Source organism: Orcinus orca, chromosome 2 (genome assembly GCF_937001465.1).
Source record: "Orcinus orca chromosome 2, mOrcOrc1.1, whole genome shotgun sequence".
In the NCBI taxonomy this organism is placed as follows: Eukaryota; Metazoa; Chordata; class Mammalia; order Artiodactyla; family Delphinidae; genus Orcinus; species Orcinus orca.
Genome location: NC_064560.1, coordinates 153,664,746 through 153,686,693, shown reverse-complemented (window position 1 = coordinate 153,686,693; position 21,948 = coordinate 153,664,746). Strand labels below are relative to the sequence as shown.

General features: G+C 35.9%; 1 protein-coding gene across 2 annotated transcripts in view; it reads left to right on the top strand.

The window, feature by feature from the left end:
* TXNDC16 (thioredoxin domain containing 16) overlaps positions 1-21,948 on the top strand; it is a 111,211-nt gene that overhangs the window by 66,716 nt on the left and 22,547 nt on the right. For both annotated transcript variants that reach the window (XM_033404775.2, XM_012536539.3), the window contains 3 exons: positions 809-868; positions 8,297-8,465; positions 8,810-8,946. In XM_033404775.2, the coding sequence (XP_033260666.1) occupies positions 809-868; positions 8,297-8,465; positions 8,810-8,946 (366 nt within the window). The remainder of the gene's footprint in view (positions 1-808; positions 869-8,296; positions 8,466-8,809; positions 8,947-21,948) is intronic.

The following is a 21,948-nucleotide window of genomic DNA, read 5'->3' as shown; positions in this document are numbered from 1 at the left end:
TGCATTCTGTTATTGCACATTTTAAAGTGACATAATTTTCATATGTTCCACACTTTGAAATATTTACTTCTAGCTGATTCTGGGGTTGTAAAACTGATTATATATATCTGACTTACAAATTGAAGGTTCATGATTAAACTAGATGTTAAGCTTACTAATTTAGAAAAATTATTGTTCTTCAAGCTAACGACTGATTAACAGTTATTATAGATTTATAGGCACTATATTGCTTTTATCCTCAAACAATAGCTGTGCAAGTATACTCCTTGCAGTATGAACGTAGAAACCCTCTTAACTGTTTGAACAATATTGACTACTGCATACTAGGATATTTCTTACTAATAAATAACAATTTGGGGAAACCCCATAAATCTATATGTTTGTTATATATAAGTATGGATGCTTTAGAGCAGGGGTCCCCAACCCCCGGGCCATGGACGCGTACTGGTCTGTGGCCTGTTAGGAACTGGGCCACAGAGCAGGAGGTGAGCAGCAGGCAAGCCAGCGAAACTTCATCTGTATTTATAGCCGCTCCCCATTGCTCGCATTACTGCCTGAGCTCTGCCTCCTGTCAGCATTGTGGTGAGTCGTATAATTATTTCATTATATATTACAATGTAATAATAAGGGAAATAAAATGCACAATAAATGTAATGTGCTTGAATCATCCCGAAACCATCCCCTTACCCTCCAGTCCGTGGAAAAATTGTCTTCCACAAAACCAGTCCCTGGTGCCAAAAAGGTTGGGGACCACTGCTTTAGAGATATGTACATTGTAATATCTGTTTAATTTTTTATTTTAATGTAGGGCAGGCAGTATCCATGGCATTTCTGCAGTCCTACATCGATGTGGCAATTAAGTTGAAAGGTATACTGTGGTATGCATGCTTATTTTCCTGAATTTGAGCCATAGCTATTTGTATAACTGTGTCATGCTAAAGATGTAGAAACCCATGTAAAATTTCAGGTTATTATGTTTGTGTCTCCAAGGTTAATAAGTTAATGAACCATGAGTTTCAGAACTCTCAGAAGCATTCACTTTGATTGTCTTCATAAAACTGTCTTGTAGCTACATAGTTAATCCAGTAATCTTTTTGGCTGAATTCAGTCATTCAGCAAACATTTATTGAGTACCTACTCTGTGCCAGTTACTGTTAAATATTATTAAATATATACTAAATACTATATATACTAAATACTATTAAATAAAATTTTGATAGATAAGACCACATCCTAATGAAGGAACTAAGATACCAGTGTTTTTTTGTTTTTTTTTTTTTTTTTTTTTTTTGATACCAGTGTTCTTGAAGCTATACAGTTAGGATATTTTTTAATAGCCAGGATCTTTTTATTTTAACTATTCTATGAAACCTGATTCAGTGGTAGACAAATAAGAATCCAAGGAATGAACTCAAAATGTCTATGCCACCATCCCAGCAAAGAAAAAAGGAGGAGTAGGGAGGCCTCTTAGCATTAGTAAGAGACAGATAGTGTTGGCTTAGGTAAGTATAATGTTTTGTAATCACTTGAATAAAACAGAATATATCATGCTTTGTATCTTTAATATGATTTCCTCTACTCTGTTTTTCTTGTTAATAAAAGCTATTATGGCTAAATAGGCTTTTTCTTGGCTACTCCAGGAATGCATCCACCATTTAGTTTTGAGGCACTAGCTTACAGGCTCTTTCATTTTTTAGTAAGTTCCTTATGGGTGGAGAGTGTGTCTTATACTCGGCTCACTGGACTTGGTGCATTGCATTACATTACAGAATATCTGGTGTTTAATAATTGTTGAGTAAATGATTAAGCAAATGTAGTAGAGTTTCATAAATTTTGTTTTATTTAGTGGAAAATGTATACTGGTATACAACTTATATATTGGGGACTTTTGTGAACTCAAGAAATTGATTCCAGAAAGTCAATCCTAAATGCAACATGTTCTACAGTAATAAAAACATCAGAGGTATAAAAAATCATTTTTGAACCATTTCTCTTCCATTCATTTCCCAACCACATTTGATCCAACTTTTGATTATTTCATTCCCCAAGTGAAGAGATGATTAAGTCTATAGATACTGTGATCCCTAACTTTTTTTTTTTTTTTTTTTTTTTTTGCGGTACACGGGCCTCTCACTGTTGTGGCCTCTCCCGTTGTGGAGCACAGACTCCAGACGCGCAGGCTCAGCGGCCATGGCTCACGGGCCCAGCTGCTCCATGGCATGTGGGATCCTCCCGAAACGGGGCACGAACCCATGTCCCCTGCATTGGCAGGCGGACTCTCAACCACTGCACCACCAGGGAAGCCCCTTAACTTTTTTTTTTTTAAAGCAATCTTGTCATTCTCTTTTAGATTCTCCTTTATGGTGGCAATTTATAGACAGATTTAAGTTTCTTCTCTTAGGTTTTCCAGCCTTATTGGTAAATAATTAGAAGAAAGAAAAAGGGGGAAAATATAAACCACAATGAAATAGTAATTGGATAATGTCCCTGAATAATAGAATTATTCCCCCCCTCCCCAGCCCATTTGGTTAGATACCAAATGAAAATGGAAAAAGATTCTCTTACTTTCTTCTCAGTTAATGACCAAATAAAGATGTGACCCCTCAATGCAAGGACTCTTGGTTGTATGTGTTTGTAGAATAAAAAAGCAGATAACCAACCCAAGGGCTTGGTTCCTTTTTTGATTAGTATGTTCTTTATGAATAACAATCCTGTTAGTAATTAGATATCAGATAAATGGATTGTTTTGGAAGTTCATGAGGCTTAATATAGAAATGCATACTATATGTAACAATAGTGTTTTGTGTCTATGGTGAAGCCTATACTGTAATTTTGTAAATTGGGAAAATATTGTAATACTTTGGTCCTTTAGTCCTGTAATCTCTCATGTTGATTTGGGAAAAAGCCACTTTTTATCTCTTAGTACAAGAGGATGGAGAATATTTTATAGTCAGTCACAAGGTGGCAGCAAATGTCAAGTTTTTATAATTACATAGTATCTGTAGCTAAGAGAGTCTGTTTTGCTTTGTTTTTCTTTTAAATTAAGACCCCTGTTTGGAATTGCTGCGTTGATAAAGTTTGTGGAATGTAATACTACAGTCATCTTAGAATATTAGACTATTTCCATTTGAAACATGATTAAGTATTGAAACCATTTTACAGGAAAGAAAATTAAAATGTGATAACTTCAGTATAAGTAGCCTTATAACTTTTAATGATATGTATCAATATTCTTTTTCCAGTTTTAAAGATAACATCAAAGTTTTCAACTTGGACAAAGGAATAATAACATTTTTAGCAGTAGACTCATTGAGGATGCTTATTGAAGGGAAAGAACTACATTTGTAATAACACCATGTTCCATCCTTGGGTGGCAGTACATAATATGATATTGTCTGAACAAGCACCAGTACAAGCACCACTAGATATTTATTGACTAAATGATTAAAATAAAGGATAAGAGAAGTTTATAGAGTAGATCCAACTTTACAAGGAATAAGGATTTATTTTTGTTTATATGCACATATAATATTCAGGTATTAATATACTTTAGTGTAAACATTGAAAATTTGTTCACGAAGAAATATCAGGGCACATTTCACAAATTTTTATTGGGCACATAATATGTAACAGACATTGTACTAGGCAGCAGGTTTATAGTGGTGAATAAGACAGACTAGACCCTGCCTATATTATCAAACAGATTGCTAACACTAAATCTAAGGTAGTAAGTTATTGCATCTATGAGATATAATCTAGGATCATTTAAAATGTAAGAAAGAATTTTCAGTATTAAAACTTTTGGCAATAAAATATTAAAATACTGCATTTCACAAGTTTAGTCATATGGGTAGATAACATCTTAAAGTAGGATATAACCTATATTGATACACAAAGATTCCGTCTTTGATCTAATATTATATTAAAGTTTCCTTTTATTTGAATTTATTCTTTCCTTTCATTAGCTGAGTTGTGTGGTGCTTTGTCATTTGTTTTCTGATATCTCTTCACCTAATTAGTTACACATTTTGGAGGGCCTTGCATATACAGTTGACTTAAACAACACAAGGATTAGGGATGTTGACCCTCCGTGCAGTAGAAAATCCAAGAATAACAGATTTGGCCCTCTGTATACATGGTTGCGCCATATCTGAGGTTCCATATCCATGGATTCATCCAACCTTGGAATGTGTAGTACTGTAATATTTACTATTGAAAAAAATACGCATATAAGTGGACCTGCACAGTTGAAACCTGTGTTATTCAAGGGTCAACTGTATTAGTATAGAACAAGTAGAAATTTCTCTTTGGGATTCCACTATGATGTGTTTTCTTGATGAAGACTGTTATAAGAGATAAGGAGGGACACTACATAATGAGCAAAGGATCAATCCAAGAAGAAGATATAACAATTATAAATATTTATGTACCCAACATAGGAGCACCTCAATACATAAGGAAAATGCTAACAACCATGAAAGGAGAAATTGACAGTAACACAATAATAGTAGGGGATTTTAACACCCTACTTACACCAATGGATAGATCATCCAGACAGAAAATAAATAATGAATCACAAACTTTAAATGACACAATAGACCAGATAGATCTAATTGATACTTATAGAACATTTCACCCAAAAGTGTCAGAATACACTTTCTTCTCAAGTGCACATGGAACGTTCTCCAGGATAGATCACATCTTGGGTCACAAATCAAGCCTTGGAAAATTTAAGAAAATTGAAATTGTATTATGCAACTTTTCTGACCACAACGCTATGAGATTGGAAATCAATTACAGGAAAAAAACCTGTAAAAAACACAAATACATGGAGGCTAAACAGTGCACTACTAAATAACCAAGAAATCACTGAAGAAATCAAAGAAGAAATTTAAAAAAATACATAGAAACAAATGTTGATGAAATCACAATGACCCCAAACCTATGAGATGCAGTAAAAGCAGTTCTAAGAGGGAAGTTTATAGCAATACAGTCTCACCTCAAGACACAAGAAAATTGTCAAATAAACAATCTAAGCCTACACTTAAAACAACTAGAGAAAGAAGAACAAAGAAAACCCAAAGTCAGTAGAAGGAAAGAAATCATAAAGATCAGAGCAGAAACAAATGAAATAGAAACAAAGACAACAATAGCAAAGATCAATAAAACTAAAAGGTTGTTCTTTGAGAAGATAACAAAATTGATAAACCCTTAGCCAGACTCATCAAGAAAAAAAGGAAGAGGACTCAAATCAATAAAATTAGAAATGTAAAAGGAGAAATCACAACTGACATTTCAGAAATACAAAGGATTATAAGAAACTACTAAAAACAACTATACGCCAATAAAATGGACAACGACAAAGAAATGGACAAATTCTTGGACAAATGGACAGAACTTTCCAAGATGGAACCAGGAAGAATTAAAAGTATAAACAGACCTATCACAAGTAATGAAATTGAAACCAGAATTAAAAATCTTCCAACAAACAGAAGTCCAGGACCAGATGGCTTCACAGGCGAATTCTATCAAACATTTAGAGAAGAGCTAACACTGATCCTTTTCAAACTCTTCCAAAAATTTGCAGAGGAAGAAACACTCCCAAATTCAGTCTACAAAGCACATCACTCTGATACCAAAGCCAGAAAAAGATATCACAAAAAAAGGAAAATTATAGACCAATATCACTGATGAACATAGATGCAAAAATCCTGAACAAAATACTAGCAAACAGAATCCAACAGCACATTAAAAGGATCATACACCATGATCAAGTGGGGTTTATCCCAGGGATGCAAGGATTCTTCAATATATGCAAAACAATCAATGTGATACACCATATTAACAAATTCAGGAATAAAAACCATATGATTATCTCAATAGATGCAGGAGAAGCTTTTGACAAAATTCAACATCGATTTATGATAAAACTCTCCAGAAAATGGGCATAGAGGGAACCTACCTCAACATAATAAAGGCCATATATGACAAACCCACAGCAAGCATCATACTCAATGGTAAAAAACTGAAAGCATTTCCACTAAGATCAGGAAAAAGACAAGGATGTCCACTCTTGCCACTATTATTCAACATAGTTTTGGAAGTCCTTGCCACAGCAATCAGAGAAGAAAAAGAAATAAAAGGAATACAAATTGGAAAAGAAGAAGTAAAACTGTCACTGTTTGCCAATGACATGATACTATTCATAGAAGATCCTAAAGATGCCACCAGAAAACTACTAGAACTAATCAATGAACTTGGTAAGGTTGCAGGATTCAAAATTAATGCACAGGAATCTCTGGCATTCCTATACACCAACAAAGAAAAATCAGAAAGAGAAATTAAGGAAACACTCCCATTTACCACTGCAACAAAAAAAATAAAGTACCTAGGAATAGACCTGCCTAAGGAGGCAAAAGACTTGTACTCAGAAAGTATAAAACAATGCTGAAAGAAATCAAAGATGACATAAACAGATGGAGAAATATACCATGTTCTTAGATTAGAAGATTCAATATTGTGAAAATGACTATACTCCTCAAAGCAATCTACAAATTCAGTGCAATCCCTATCAAACTACCAATGGGATCCTTCACAGAATTAGAACAAAAAATGTTGCAGTTCATATGGAAACACAAAAGATCCCGAATAGCCAAAGCAATCTTGAGAAACAAAAATGGAGTTGGAGGAATCAGGCTCCCTGACTTCAGACTATACCACAAAGCTACAGTAATGAAGACAGTATGGTGCTGGCACAAAAACAGAAATATAGATCAATGATACAGGATAGAATGCCCAGAGATAAACCCAGGCACATATGGGCACTTAATTTACGACGAAGGAGGCAAGAACATACAATGGAGAAAAGACAAACTCTTCAATAAGTGCTGGGAAAACTGGACAGCTACACATGAAAGAATGAAATTAGAACACTACTTAACACCATACACAAAAATAAACTCCAAATGGATTAAAGACTCAAATGTAAGACCAGACACTATAAAACTCTTAGAGGAAAAACACTCTTTGACATAAGATCTTTTTTCTCCCACCTCCTAGAGTAACAGAAATAAAAAAAAAATAAACAAATAGGACTTAATTAAATTTAAAAGCTTTTGCACAGCCAAGGAAACCATAAACAAGACAAAAAAGACCACCCTCAGAATGGGAGAAAATATTTGCAAATGAAACAACAGACAAAGGATCATCTCCAAAATATACAAACAGCTCATGGAGCTCAATATCAATAAAAAAATCTAATTAAAAAATGGGCAGAAGACCTAAATTGAAATTTCACCAAGGAAGGCATACAGATGGCCAAGAGGCACATGAAAAGATGCTCAACATCACTAATTAGTAGTGAAATGCAAATCAGAACTACAAAGAGGTATCACCTCATGCCGGTCAGAATGGTTATTATCAAAAAATCTAGAAACAATAAATGCTGGAAAGGGCGTGGTGAAAAGGGAACCCTTCTGCACTGTTGGTGGGAATGTAAATTAATACAACCACTATGGAAAGCAGTATGGAGGTTCCTTAAAAAACTAAACATGGAACTACCATACGACCCAGCAATCCCACTACTGGGCATATACCCTGAGAAAACCATAATTCAAAAAGAGTCATGTACCACAGTGTTCATTGCAGCTCTATTTACAATAGCCAGGCAACCTAAGTGTCCATCGACAGATGAATGGATAAAGAAGATGGGACACATATATACAATGGAATATTACTTGGCCATAAAAAGGAACAAAATTGAGTTATTTGTAGTGAGGTGGATGGACCTAGAGTCTGTCATACAGAGTGAAGTAAGAAGGAGAAAAACAAATACCCTATGCTAACGCATATATATGGAATCCCCCTCTCCCCCCCCCCCAAAAAAAATGGTACTGATGAACCTAGTTGCAGGGCAGGAATAAAGAGGTAGACATAGAAAATGGACTTGTGGACATGGAGTGGGAGGGCGAAGCTGGGGCAAAGTGAGAGTAACATCGACATATATACACTACCGGATATAAAATAGTTGGCTGGTGGGAAGCAGCAACATAGCACAGGGAGATCAGCTCGGTGCTTTGCGATGACCTAGAGGGGTGCGAGGGAGGAGATATGGGGACATGTGTATGCATATGGCTGATTGGCTTTGTTGTGCAACAGAAACTGACACTGTAGTGTGAAGCCATTATACTCCAATAAGCATTAAATAAAAGAATGGGATATAAAAAATATTGACAATTCTCAACAAATGAGTTTTCTACATTAACGTTTGTAAAATGTGCATTTTCCTTTTATTTAGGCACCTCTACTATGCTGCTTACTAGAGTAAACTGTGCAGATTGGTCTCATGTATGTGCCAAGCAAAATGTTACTGAATTTCCTGTTGTAAAGATGTACAGGGAAGGCGAGAACCCAGTATCTTACACTGGTATGCTAGGAACTGAAGATCTCCTAAAATTTATCAAGCTGTAAGTATTCAGCTTCACCCTAAGATTTTTAAAATGTTAGGTCTATAAAACTTCTAATTCCCATACTTTTTTGACACACTTTGGATAGGTTAAGGAGGTATGAATTGAGATCACAGGGGAAACACTAATGAACAGAGCCTATCTACTACATTCCATCACCTTTAGGGAGATAGAAGTTTTGTTTAATGAGGCTGATTTTTTGTTTAGAATAGTATTTAATTGTCTTTACTTTGTCAGATGCTTGTCCTGTGGAATATGCTACGTTCAGTATATTTTACTATTTTTTTACAAGCTGAAAAGTATCTTTAAAAATGAATTTTGAATATAGTTAAATATTCATCCAGCAACAGGATTTCATGCCCAGTGAATATTACGTCTGTCCAAGAAGCAGAAGAATATTTAAGTGGGAAATTACATAAAGACCTGATCTCCTATTCTAGCGTGTCAGTACTGGGGCTGTTTAGTCCAACTATGACAACAGGTAAGTGGAATTGAACGTTTAAATTATGTAATATAGAGCTAAAGACTCATTTACTAGGTTTTTTTTTGAAAGAATTAATATCTTTCTAAATTATAGAGAATTCAATTAGAGAATTTTAAAAATACAGAGAAGTTGGAAGAAAAAAATAAAAATCTGTATTTAGAGTTGTTGAACTTTAATGTAATTCCTTCACTGTTTTTCTGTGTACTGATATATTGCATATCTATGTACATTTTAGTGTAATTGGGCTAGTACTATGTATTTAGGTTAGTATCTGCTGTTTTTATTTAACATTAAGTGGGTGCCTTTTTTCATGTGATTAATATTCTTCAAAAAAATCATAGCTGTATAATATTTGATTGGATGAATATACCATAATTTATTTAACTATTTGCCAACAAATAATATTTTTGTTTCCCTTTTTTCTTTTTGCTATATGTAAAGAATATTTTTATTTATGAGTCTTTGTGTAGATTTTAGGATTCTCTATGTATAGTATCATGTCATCTGCAAACAGTGACAGCTTTACTTCTTCTTTTCCGATTTGGATTCCTTTTATTTCTTTTTCTTCTCTGATTGCTGTGGCTAAAACTTCCAAAACTATGTTGAATAATAGTGGTGAGAGTGGACAACCTTGTCTTGTTCCTGATCTTAGAGGAAATGGTTTCAGTTTTTCACCATTGAGAACGATGTTGGCTGTGGGTTTGTCATATATGGCCTTTATTATGTTGAGGTAAGTTCCCTCTATGCCTACTTTCTGGAGGGTTTTTATCATAAATAGGTGTTGAATTTTCTCGAAAGCTTTTTCTGCATCTATTGAGATAATCATATGGTTTTTCTGCTTCAATTTGTTAATATGGTGTATCACATTAATTGATATGCGTATATTGAAGAATCCTTGCATTCCTGGGATTAACCGCACTTGATCATGGTGTATGATCCTTTTAATGTGCTGTTGGATTCTGTTTGCTGGTACTTTGTTGAAGATTTTTTCATCTATGTTCATCAGTGGTATTGGCCTGTAGTTTTCTTTCTTTTTGACATCTTTTTCTGATTTGGTGGTGATGGTGGCCTCATAGAATGAGTTTGGGAGTGTTCCTCCCTCTGCTATATTTTGGAAGACTTTGAGAAGGATAGGTGTAGCTGTTCTCTAAATGTTTGATAGAATTCGCCTGTGAAGCCATCTGGTCCTGGGCTTTTGTTTGTTGGAAGATTTTTATATCACAGTCTCAGTTTCAGTGCTTGTGATTGGTCTGTTTATATTTTCTATTTCTTACTGGTTCGGTCTCGGAAGGTTGTGCTTGTGTCCATTTCTTCCAGATTGTCCATTTTATTGACATATAGTTGCTTGTAATAATCTCTCATGATCCTTTGTATTTCTGCAGTGTCAGTTGTTACTTCTCTATTTTCACTTCTAATTCTATTGATTTGAGTCTTCTCCCTTTTTTTCTTCATGAGTCTGGCTAATGGTTTATCAATTTTGTTTATCTTCTCAAAGAACTAGCTTTTATTTTTATTGATCTTTGCTATTGTTTCCTTCATTTTTTTGTTTATTTCTGATCTGATCTTTATTATTCCTTTCCTTCTGCTAACTTTGAGGTTTTTTTGTTCTTCTTTCTCTGATTGCTTTAGGTATAAGATTAGGTTGTTTATTTGAGTTGTTTCTTGAGGTACGACTGTATTGCTTTATACTTCCCTCTTATAGAACTGATTTTGCTGCATCCCATAGGTTTCGGGTCATCGTTTTTTCACTGGCATTTGTTTCTAGGTATTTTTTTATTTCCTCTTTGATTTCTTCAGTAATCTCTTGGTTATTTAGTGTATTGTTTAGCCTCCATGTGTTTGTATTTTTTACAGATTTTTTCCTGTAATTGATATCTAGTCTCATAGCATTGTGGTTGGAAAAGATACCTGATATGATTTCAGTTTTCTTAAATTTACCAAGGCTTGATTTGCGACCCAAGATATGATCTATCCTGGAGAATGTTCCATGAGCACTTGAGAAGAAAGTGTATTCTGTTGTTTTTGGATGGAATGTCCTATAAATATCAATTAAGTCCATCTTGTTTAATGTATCACTTAAAGCTTGTGTTTCCTTATTTATTTTCATTTTGGATGATCTGTCCATGGGTGAAAGTGGGCTGTTAAAGTCCCCTACTATGATTGTGTTAATGTCGCTTTCCCCTTTTATGGCTGTTAGCATTTGCCTTATATATTGAGGTGCTCCTATGTTGGGTGCATAAATATTTACAATTGTTATATCTTCTTCTTGGATTGATCCCTTGATCGTTATGTAGTGTCCTTCTTTGTTTCTTGTAGTAGTCTTTATTTTAAAGTCTATTTTGTCTGATATGAGAATTGCTACTCCAGCTTTCCTTTGGTATCCATTTGCATGGAATATCTTTTTCCATCCCCTCACTTTCAGTCTGTACGTATCCCTTGGTCTGAAGTGGGTCTCTTGTAAAGCATATATACGGGACTTGTTTTTGTATCCATTCAGCCCGTCTGTGTCTTTTAGTTGGAGCATTTAATCCATTTAAACTTAAGGCAATTATCGATATGTATGTTCCTATTCCCATTTTCTTCATTGTTTTGGGTTTGTTTTTGTAGGTCTTTTCCTTCTCTTGTTTTTCCTGCCTAAAGAAGTTCCTTTAACATTTGTTGTAAAGCTGGTTTGGTGGTGCTGAATTCTCTTAGCTTTTGCTCGTCTGTAAAGTTTTTAATTTCTCTTTCGAATCTGAATGAGATCCTTTCTGGGTAGAGTAATCGTGGTTGTAAGTTTTTCCCTTTCATCACTTTGAATTTGTCCTGCCGTTCCCTTCTGGCTTGCAGAGTTTCTACTGAAGGATCAGCTATTAACCTTATGGGGATTCCCTTGTATGTTAGTTGTTGTTTTTCCCTTGCTGATTTTAATATTTTTTCTTTGTATTTAGTTTTTGATAATTTGATTGATATGTGTCTTGGTGTGTTTCTCCTTGAATTTATCTTGTATGGGACTCTCTGCACTTCCTGGGCTTGACTATTTCCTTTCCCATATTAGGGAAGTTTTCAAGTATAATGTCTTCAAATATTTTCTCAGTCCCTTTCTTTTTGTCTTCTTCTTCTGGCACCCCTATAATTCGAACGTTGGTGCATTTAAAATTGTCCCAGAGGTCTCTGAGACTGTCCTCGATTCTTTTCATTCTTTATTGTGCTCTGCAGTAATTATTTCCACTATTTTATCTTCGAGGTCACTTATCTGTTCTTCTGCCTCAGTTATTCTGCTGTTGATTCCTTCTAGAGAATTTTTAATTTCATTTATTGTGTTGTTCATCATTGTTTTCTCTTTAGTTCTTCTAGGTCCTTGTTAAACGTTTCTTGTATTTTTTCCATTCTATTTCCAAGACTTTGGATCACCTTTACTATCATTATTCTGAATTATTTTTCAGGTAGACTGCCTGTTTCCTCTTCATTTGTTTGCCCTGGTGGGTTTTTACCTTGCTCCTTCATCTGCTGTGTGTTTCTCTATCTTCTCATTTTGTTTAACTTACTGTGTTTGGGGTCTCCTTTTCGCAGGCTGCAGATTTGTAGATCCCGTTGTTTTTGGTGTCTACCCCTAGTGACTAAGGTTGGTTCAGTGGGTTGTGTAGGCTTCCTGGTGGAGGGGACTAGTGCATGTGTTTTGGTGGATGAGGCTGGATCTTGTTTTTCTGGTGGGCAGGACCACGTCCAGTGGTGTGTTTTGGGGTGTCTGTGACTTTATTATGATTTTAGGCAGCCTGTCTGCTAATGGGTGGGATTGTGTTCCTGTCTTGCTAGTTGTTTGGCATAGGGTGTCCAGCACTGGAGCTTGCTGGTCGTTGAGTGGAGCTGGGTGTTAGCATTGAGATGGAGATCTCTGGGAGAGCTTTTACCATTTGATATTACGTGGAGCCAGGGGGGTCTCTGTTGGAACAATGGTCTCTTGCCTCTTAGACTTTTCCCCAGACTCCCTTCGGGCTAGCTGTGGTGCACTAGCCCCCTTCAGACTGTGTTCACAAAGCCAAGCCCAGTCCTCCTACTGAGATCTGAACTCTGAAGCCTGAGCCTCTGCTCCTAGCCCCCACCCACCTTGGCGGATGAGCAGACAAGCCTTTCAGGCTGGTGAGTGCTGGTAGGCCCGATCCTCTGTGTGGAAGTCTCTCTGCTTTGCCCTCTGCACCCATATTGCTGTGCTCTCCTCCATGGCCCTGAAGCTTCCCCCCAGCCCACCACTCGTCTCTGCCTGTGAAGGGGCTTCCTAGTGTGTGGAAACTTTTCCTCCTTCACAGCTCCCTCCCAGAGGTGCAGGTCCTGTCCCTATTTTTTTGTCTCTGTGTTTTCTTTTTTCTTTTGCCCTGCCCAGGTACATGGGGAGTTTCTTGCCTTTTGGGAAGTCTGAGGTCTTCTACCAGCATTCAGTATATGTTCTGTAGGAGTTGTTCCACATGTAGATGTATTTGTGATGTATTTGTGGGGAGGAAGGTGATCTCCATGTCTTACTTCTCTGCCATCTTGAAGGTCTCTCCCAAAACAATCTTGAGAAATAAAAACGGATCTGGAGGAATCAGGCTCCCTGACTTCAAACTATACTACAAAGCTACAGTAATCAAGACAGAATGGTACTGGCACAAAAACAGAAACATAGATCAATGGAACAGGATAGAAAGCCCTGAGATAAACCAATGCACATATGGTCATCTTATCTTTCATAAAGGAGGCAAGAGTGTACAATGGAGAAAAGACAGCCTCTTCAATAAGTAGTGCTGGGAAAACTGGACAGCTACCTGTAAAAAATAACATTAGAACACTCCCTAACACCATACACAAAAATAAACTCAAAATGGATTAAAAACCTAAATGTAAGGACAGACACTGTAAAACTCTTAGAGGAAAACATAGGCAGAACACTCTATGACATAAATCACAGCAAGATCCTTTTTGACCCACCTCCTAGAGAAATGAAAATAAAAACAAACATAAACAAATGGCACCTAATGAAACTTAAAAGCTTCTGCACAGCAAAGGAAACAAAAAAGATGAAAAAACAGCCCTTATAATGGGAGAAAATATTTGCAAATGAAGCAACTGATACAGGATTAATCTCCAAAATATACATACAACTCATGCAGCTCAATTTCAAAAAAACAAACAACCCAATCCAAAAATGGGCAGAAGACCTAAATAGACATTTCTCCAAAGAAGATATACAGATTGCCAATGAACAGGTGAAAGGATGCTCAACATCATTAATCATTAGAGAAATGCAAATCAAAACTACAATGAGGTATCACCTCACACCACTCAGAGTGGACATCATCAAAAAAATCTACAAACAATAAATGCTGGAGAGGGTGTGGAGAAAAGGGAACCCTGTTGAAGTGTTGGTGGGAATGTAAATTGATGCAGCCACTATGGAGAACAGTATGGAGGTTCCTTAAAAAACTAAAATTAGAACTACCATATGACCCAGCAATCCCACTACTTGGCGAAAACCATAATTCAAATAGAGTCGTGTACCAGTGTTCATTGCAACACTATTTACAATAGCCAGGACGTGGAAGCAACCTAAGTGTCTATTGACAGATGAATGGATAAAGAAGATGGGACACATATATACAATGGAATATTACTCAGCCATAAAAAGAAATGAAATTGAGTTATTTGTAGTGAGGTGGATGGTCCCAGAGTCTGTCATACAGAGTGACGTAAGTCAGAAAGAGAGAAGCAAATACTGTATGCTAACACATATATATGGAATCTAAGAAAAAAAATGGTTCTGATGAACATAGGGGCAGGACAGGAATAAGGACACAGCTGTAGAGAATGGTCTTGAGGACACGGGGAGGGGGAAGTGTAAACTGGGACAAAGTTAAGAGAGTAGCATTGACTACATACACTACCAATGTAAAATAGATAGCTAGTGGGAAGCAGCTGCATTGCACAGGGAGATCAGCTCAGTGATTTGTGACCACCTAGAAGGGTGGGATAAGGAGGTTGGGAGGGAGATGCAAGAGTGAAGCAATATGGGGATATACATATGCATATAGCTGATTCACTTTGTTATACAGCAGAGACCAACACAACATTGTAAAGCAATTATATTCTAATAAAGATGTTAAAAATTATTTTATTGAAGTATAGTTGATTTACAATGTTGTGTCAATTTCAGCTGTACAGCAAAGTGACTCAGTAATACATATATATTCTTTTTCATATTCTTTTCCATTATGGTTTATCACAGGATATTGAATATAGTTCCCTGTGCTATACACTAGGACCTTATTGTTTATCCATCCTATATATAATAGTTTGTTCCTGTTAATCCCAAACTCCCAATCCTTCGCTCCCACACACTCCTCCCCCACTTGGCAACCACAAGTCTGTTCTCCATGTCTGTGAGTCTGTTTCTGTTTTGTAGATATGTTCATTTTTGTTGTATTTTAGATTCCACGTATAAGTGATATCATATGGCATTTGTCTTTCGCCTTCTGACTGACTTTGTTTAGTATGATAATCTCTAGGTCCATCCATGTTGCTACAAATGCATTTTTTCATTCTTTTTTATGGCTGAGTAGTATTCCATTGTGTGTGTGTGTGTGTGTGTGTGTGTGTGTGTGTGTATCTATCTATCTATCTCACTCCTTCTTCCTCCATTCATCCTTCATAGGACATTTAGGTTGTTTCCATGTCTTGGCTATTGTGAATAGTGCTGCTATGAACATAGGGGTGCTTGTATCTTTTCGAATTATAGTTATGTCTGGGTATATGCCTAGGAATAGGATTGCTGGATCATATTGCAACTCTATTTTTAGTTTCTTGAGCAACCTCCATACTGTTTTCCATAATGGCTGCACCAATTTACATTCCCACCAACAGTCTAAGAGGGTTCCCTTTTCTCAACACCCTCTCCAACGTTTATTATTTTTAGACTTTTTAATTATGGCCATTCTGACTGGTGTGAGGTGGTACCTCACTGTAGTTTTGATTTGCATTTCTCTAATAATTAGCGATGATGAGCATCTTTTCATGTCCCTATTGGCCATCTGTATGTCTTCTTTGGAGAAGTGTCTATTTAGGTCTTCTGCCCATTTTTTGATTGGGTTTTTTGCTTTTTTTGTTATTGAGTTGTGTGCGCTGTTTGTATATTTTTGAAATTAAGCCCTTGTTGGTCACATCATTTGCAAATATTTTCTCCCAGTCTGTAGGTTGTCTTTTTTGTTTTGTTTATGGTTTCCTTTGATGTATAGAAGCTTGTAAGTTTGATTAGGTCCCATTTGTTTATTTTTGCTTTCATTTCCATTGCCTTTGGAGACTGAACTAAGGAAATGAATTCATCTTATATTTAATTTCAAATTAATGTTTTTGCTTTCAGCTTTGATACAGCACTTATAGCAATTAGTTTTACTTTTTTTTTTACATAGTATCATTGGCTATAGTGTTCTTTTAATATTACAATTTCTCTATTCTTAAACTCCTATTCTTTCTTTCTTTATTTTTTTTCTGTCCTTCATAGGACTGTGTCTTTCAGTAAGTTTTAAAGAAAGAGTACACAGGGCATTTTTTCTGACCAGTGGTATTACTTAGAATGTTATTATCTTGGCTTTGGAGATGGATGGCCTCTCCAAAACCTGGGTAGCAAAACCCTTAGTGTTTTCCTCATCATGTCGACTGAAAAAAAGTGCATAACATGAGAGTTGTGAGTTAAGCTTTATTTGAGGCAAAATGAGGACTATCGCCTGGGAGACAGCATCTCAGATAGCTCTGAGGAACTGCTCCAAAGAGGTAGGGGGTAGTCAGTATATACGTAACTGTGGTGAAGGGGATACATGCAGTCAAGCACATATTTTGGCAGAAGATTGCTGCTAGTCACAAGAAGGTTGTTGCTAGTCACGAGGAGCAGATGTCTCTGTTAATGCTTTTAGTGCTGCTTTTCTAGATATGAGAAGATGCAAGAAACTGGGCCCATAAAGTCTCCTGAAAATAGCTGGCTATCTGAAGGCCTGTTCTGCCAGTTTTTCCCAGAGCACAGAGTGCTTCATTACTGATCTCACCCTGAACTCCCTTCAGGGTGTATTGAAGGTTGGTGACTGCAGTGGCTAGTGACCTCATCCTTGCAGAGGCAGATGGCAAGTAACAATTTTTAGTTGGCAATCTCATGCTAACTCTTTCCATTTATGTAGCAAACTTCCCTCCTTCTTATTTTTCTTTTATTTAAGATGAATTTCAAATTCTGAATGAAATATCTTAAGGATATTTGTATGGGAAGAAGATCCCCAAAGTCTAGCATTATAATTTTATTTAGTAGATACTATTAGGTACTTATTAAATTTTGCTTTCTACAAATTGCTGTCTAGTAATTTTCCCCTTCTACTTTGTCTTCAGAATTTTTAAAAATAAAAGCCAAAAGAACTCACTAGAAAGAAATAAAAGGAATGTTAATGTGTGCAATGTGGCTTACCATCTTAGAAGGCAAAATCCAGAGGGCATAACTTTTAAATTTGTATTCTCTCTATGAAAAATCATGAAGTAAATGACTCTGTGTTTTACTCTGTCATTCCCTTTCTCATGTTTTTGCACCCACAGTTGACTTTGTTTTCTACCTACCTCAAGTGCCTGGTGTCCTGAAGTTCTTGTTTATTATTTACACTGGGCCTCCTTCCAAAAAGAATTAGTCTTCAGCAAATAAAAAGCACAAATACAATAAAATCATTAAAACAAGGATAAGAGTTAAGCAATAAAAGTAGGGGATAATTATGTAGAATACCTAGAAACACTGCAGTTGATCCTAAAACTTAACCCTGAGCAATCTGGTAGCAAATAGAAACAGAAAGATAAAAATTTTGCCAATTTATAATCATTATACAATAAATGGCAAACTAGAAGTTAGGGTGCTGAGTCACCCATAGAGAAGCTATTTCTCTGATTGTACATGCTTAGAGGAATTTTTCACGTATGTATATATACATGTATATTTTATTTAGAGATCAACATAAGGAACAGTGTACTTGATCATATTGCTGTACAAATGATGATAAAATTTACATGTAGTTATCTCTCAAAAGCATAATGTTAAAGTATATAAAGGTGGTCTGGTGTGCCAGAATGATGTAATCTGGATATGATGCTTTTTAATTATTTTACTGGATTGATTGTTTCTAAGCCTTTTAAGTCAGGTATTAGTTCCTCTTCCTTTTTGTTTTTGGTTTTTGCAGACATTCATATGATAGTTGCTGGATTTTCAACACTATTTTGAAAATCATTATTTTCAATTTTCATATAAAACATTATTTTCAACATAATTTTCAACATATAGAATGAGAAAACATATAACAATAAAAGGCTCTTATAATCCATTAACATTTTTATATACATTTGGATTTTATTCATAAATGCTAACTATTAACATTTGCTGATCACTTATTTTGTATCAGATATTAATTTGTTGTTCATATAGATTCTAATGGTTTGAAGACTAATGTGAGTTCCATGAGGGATGAAATGTCTCTTTTATCCACTGGTGTTATTTTTCAGGCCCCTCTACTAGAAAGTTACTACTTTTTGCTTTTTAGTTAATAAATATCTTGTAGGGATATAGTTTAAAACTCTGTAAATGTCCTGTTCCTCATTTTACTTTTGCACAGCAGTTTTAAAATTCACTGCCTGCAACAGGTATTACTATGATAGTTGCCAAGTGGGAAATTTCTAACTCCATTATTCCTTCTACCTTTATTAGTTGGCATACTACTCATTTGTTTGTTTATCAGTATGGATGGCTGAGTTGTTATTTTATTCAGTGGATTATAATCAGTTACTATCATTAGATTGCTCAGGTTACCCTAGATAGATTTGGTCAGTGGGAGCCTTTCACTCTATCATGTCCTTTTTTTTTTTTCTTTTCCATCCTGGGTACCTATGACCTTTTGACATGTCTCCATTATTTTCTGAAAACGTCCTTTTGTCACAAGATGTTCCCAGCCCCATTCCTAGAATCAGCCAGTTCTCCAAGGAGTCCAATTTCCTTTTAATGGGACACTGAATTAGAAACCAAGATCTAGGGGTTAGGAATATTTTAGTAATGGCGGTGTTCTTGCCTCTCAACTCTTTTGCTGACAGAGCTAAAATATAGATGTATCTGTATGTGTATAAATATAACTGTGTAATAAATGTGACAGTAGAAAAAAGCAGTATTGCTAAATTAATGTATTTATTTATTTTTAACATCTTTATTGGAGTATAATTGCTTTACAATGATGTGTTAGTTTCTGCTTTATAAAAAAGTGAATCAGCTATACATATACATATATCCCCATGTCTCTTCCCTCTTGTGTCTCCCTCCCTCCGTCCCTTCCTATCCCACCCCTCTGGGTGGTCACAAAGCACCGAGCTCATCTCCCTGTGCTATGCGGCTGCTTCCCACCAGCTATCGGTTGTATATTTGGTAGTGTATATATGTCCATGCCCCTTGCTCACTTGGTCCTAGCTTACCCTTCCCCCTCCCCATGTCCTCAAGTCCATTCTCTAGTAGGTCTGCATCTTTATTGCCATCTTGACCCTAGGTTCTTCGTGACCACTTTTTTTTTTTTTTTTTTTTTTTTTTTAGATTCCATATATATGTGTTAGCATATGGTATTTGTTTTTCTCTTTCTGACTTACTTCACTCTGTATGACAGACTCTAGGTCCATCCACCTCACTACAAATAACTCAATTTCGTTTCTTTTTATGGCTGAGTAATATTCCATTGTATGTATGTGCCATCTGTTGATGGACACTTAGGTTGCTCCCATGTCCTGGCTATTGTAAATAGAGCTGCAATGAAAATTGTGGTACATGACTCTTTTTGATTTATGGTTTTCTCAGGGTATAAACCCAGATGTGGGATTGCTGGGTCGAATGGTAGTTCTATTTTTAGTTTTTTAAGGAACCCTCATACTGTTCTCCATAGAGGCTGTATCAATTTACATTCCCACCAGCAGTGCAAGAGTGTTCCCTTTTCTCCACACCCTCTCCAGCATTTATTGTTTGTAGATTTTTTGATGATGGCCATTCTGACTGGTGTGAGATGATATCTCATTGTAGTTTTGATTTGCATTTCTCTAATGATTAATGATGTTGAGCATTCTTTCATATGTTTGTTGGCAATCTGTATATTTTCTTTGGAGAAATGTCTATTTAGGTCTTCTGCCCATTTTTGGATTGGGTTGTTTGTTTTTTTAAATATTGAGCTGCATGAGCTGCTTGTAAATTTTGGAGATGAATCCTCTGTCAGTTGCTTCATTTGCAAATGTTTTCTCCCATTCTGAGGGTTTTCTTTTCATCTTGTTTATGGTTTCCTTTGCTGTGCAAAAGCTTTTAATTTTCATTAGGTCCCATTTGTTTATTTTTGTTTTTATTTCCATTTCTCTAGGAGGTGGGTCAAAAAAGATCTTGCTGTGATTTATGTCACAGAGTGTTCTGCCTATGTTTTCCTCTAAGAGTTTTACAGTGTCTGTCCTTACATTTAGGTCTTTAATCCATTTTGAGTTTATTTTTGTGTATCGTGTTAGGGAATGTTCTAATTTCATTCTTTTACTTGTAGCTGTCCAGCTTTCCCAGCACCATTTTCTGAAGAGGCTGTCTTTTCTCCATTGTATATTCTTGCCTTCTTTATCAAAAATAAGGTAACCATACGTCTGTGGGTTTATCTCTGGGCTTTCTATCAGTTCCATTAATCTATATTTCTGTTTTTGTGCCAGTACCATACTGCCTTGATTACTGTAGCTTTGTAGTATAGTCTGAAGTCAGGGAGCCTGATTCCTACAGCTCCGTTTTCTTTCTCAATATCGCTTTGGCTATTTGGGGTCTTCTGTGTTTCCATACAAATTGTGAAATTTTTTGTTCTTGTTCTGTGAAAAATGCCAGTGGTAGTTTGATAGGGATTGCATTGAATCTGTAGATTGCTTTGTGTAGTATAGTCATTTTCACAATGTTCGTTCTTCCAATCCAAGAACATGCTATATCTCTCCACCTGTTTGTATCATCTTTAATGTTTTTCATCAGTGTCTTATAGTTTTCTGCCTACAGGTCTTTTGTCTCCTTAGGTAGGTTTATTCTTAGGTATTTTATTCTTTCTGTTGCAGTGGTAAATGGGAGTGTTTCCTTAATTTCACTTTCAGATTTTTCATGATTAGTGTATAGGAATCCCAGAGACTTCTGTGCATTAATTTTGTATCCTGCTACGTTACCAAATTTGTTGATTAGCTCTAGTCATTTTCTGGTAGCATCTTCAGGATTCTTTATGTGTAGTATCATGTCATCTGCAAACAGTGACAGCTTTACTTGTTCTTTTCTGATTTGGATTCCTTTTATTTCTTTTTCTTCTCTGATTGCTGTAGCTAAAACTTCCAAAACAATGTTGAATAATAGTGGTGACAGTGGGCAACCTTGTCTTGTTCCTGATCTTACGGGAAATGTTTTCAGTTTTTCACCATTGAAGACGATGTTGGCTGTGGGTTTGTCATATATGGCCTTTATTATGTTGAGGTAAGTTCCCTCTATGCCTACTTTCTGGAGGATTTTTATCATAAATGTGTGTTGAATTTTGTTGAAAGCTTTTTCTGCATCTATTGAGATGATCATATGGTTTTTATTCTTCAATTTGTTAATATGGTGTATCACATTGATTGATTTGCGTATATTGAAGAATCCTTTCATTCCTGGGATTAAACCCCACTTGATCATGGTGTATGATCATCTTAATGTGCTGTTGGATTCTGTTTGCTAGTATTTTGTTGAGGATTTTTTCATCTATGTTCATCAGTGATATTGACCTGTAGTTTTCTTTCGTTGTGACATCCTTGTTTAGTTTTGGGATCAGGGTGATGGTGGCCTCGTAGAATGAGTTTGGGAGTGTTCCTCCCTCTGCTATATTTTGGAAGAGTTTGAGAAGGATAGGTGTTAACTTTTCTCTAAATGTTTGATAGAATTCATGTGTGAAGCCATCTGGTCCTGGGCTTTTGTTTGTT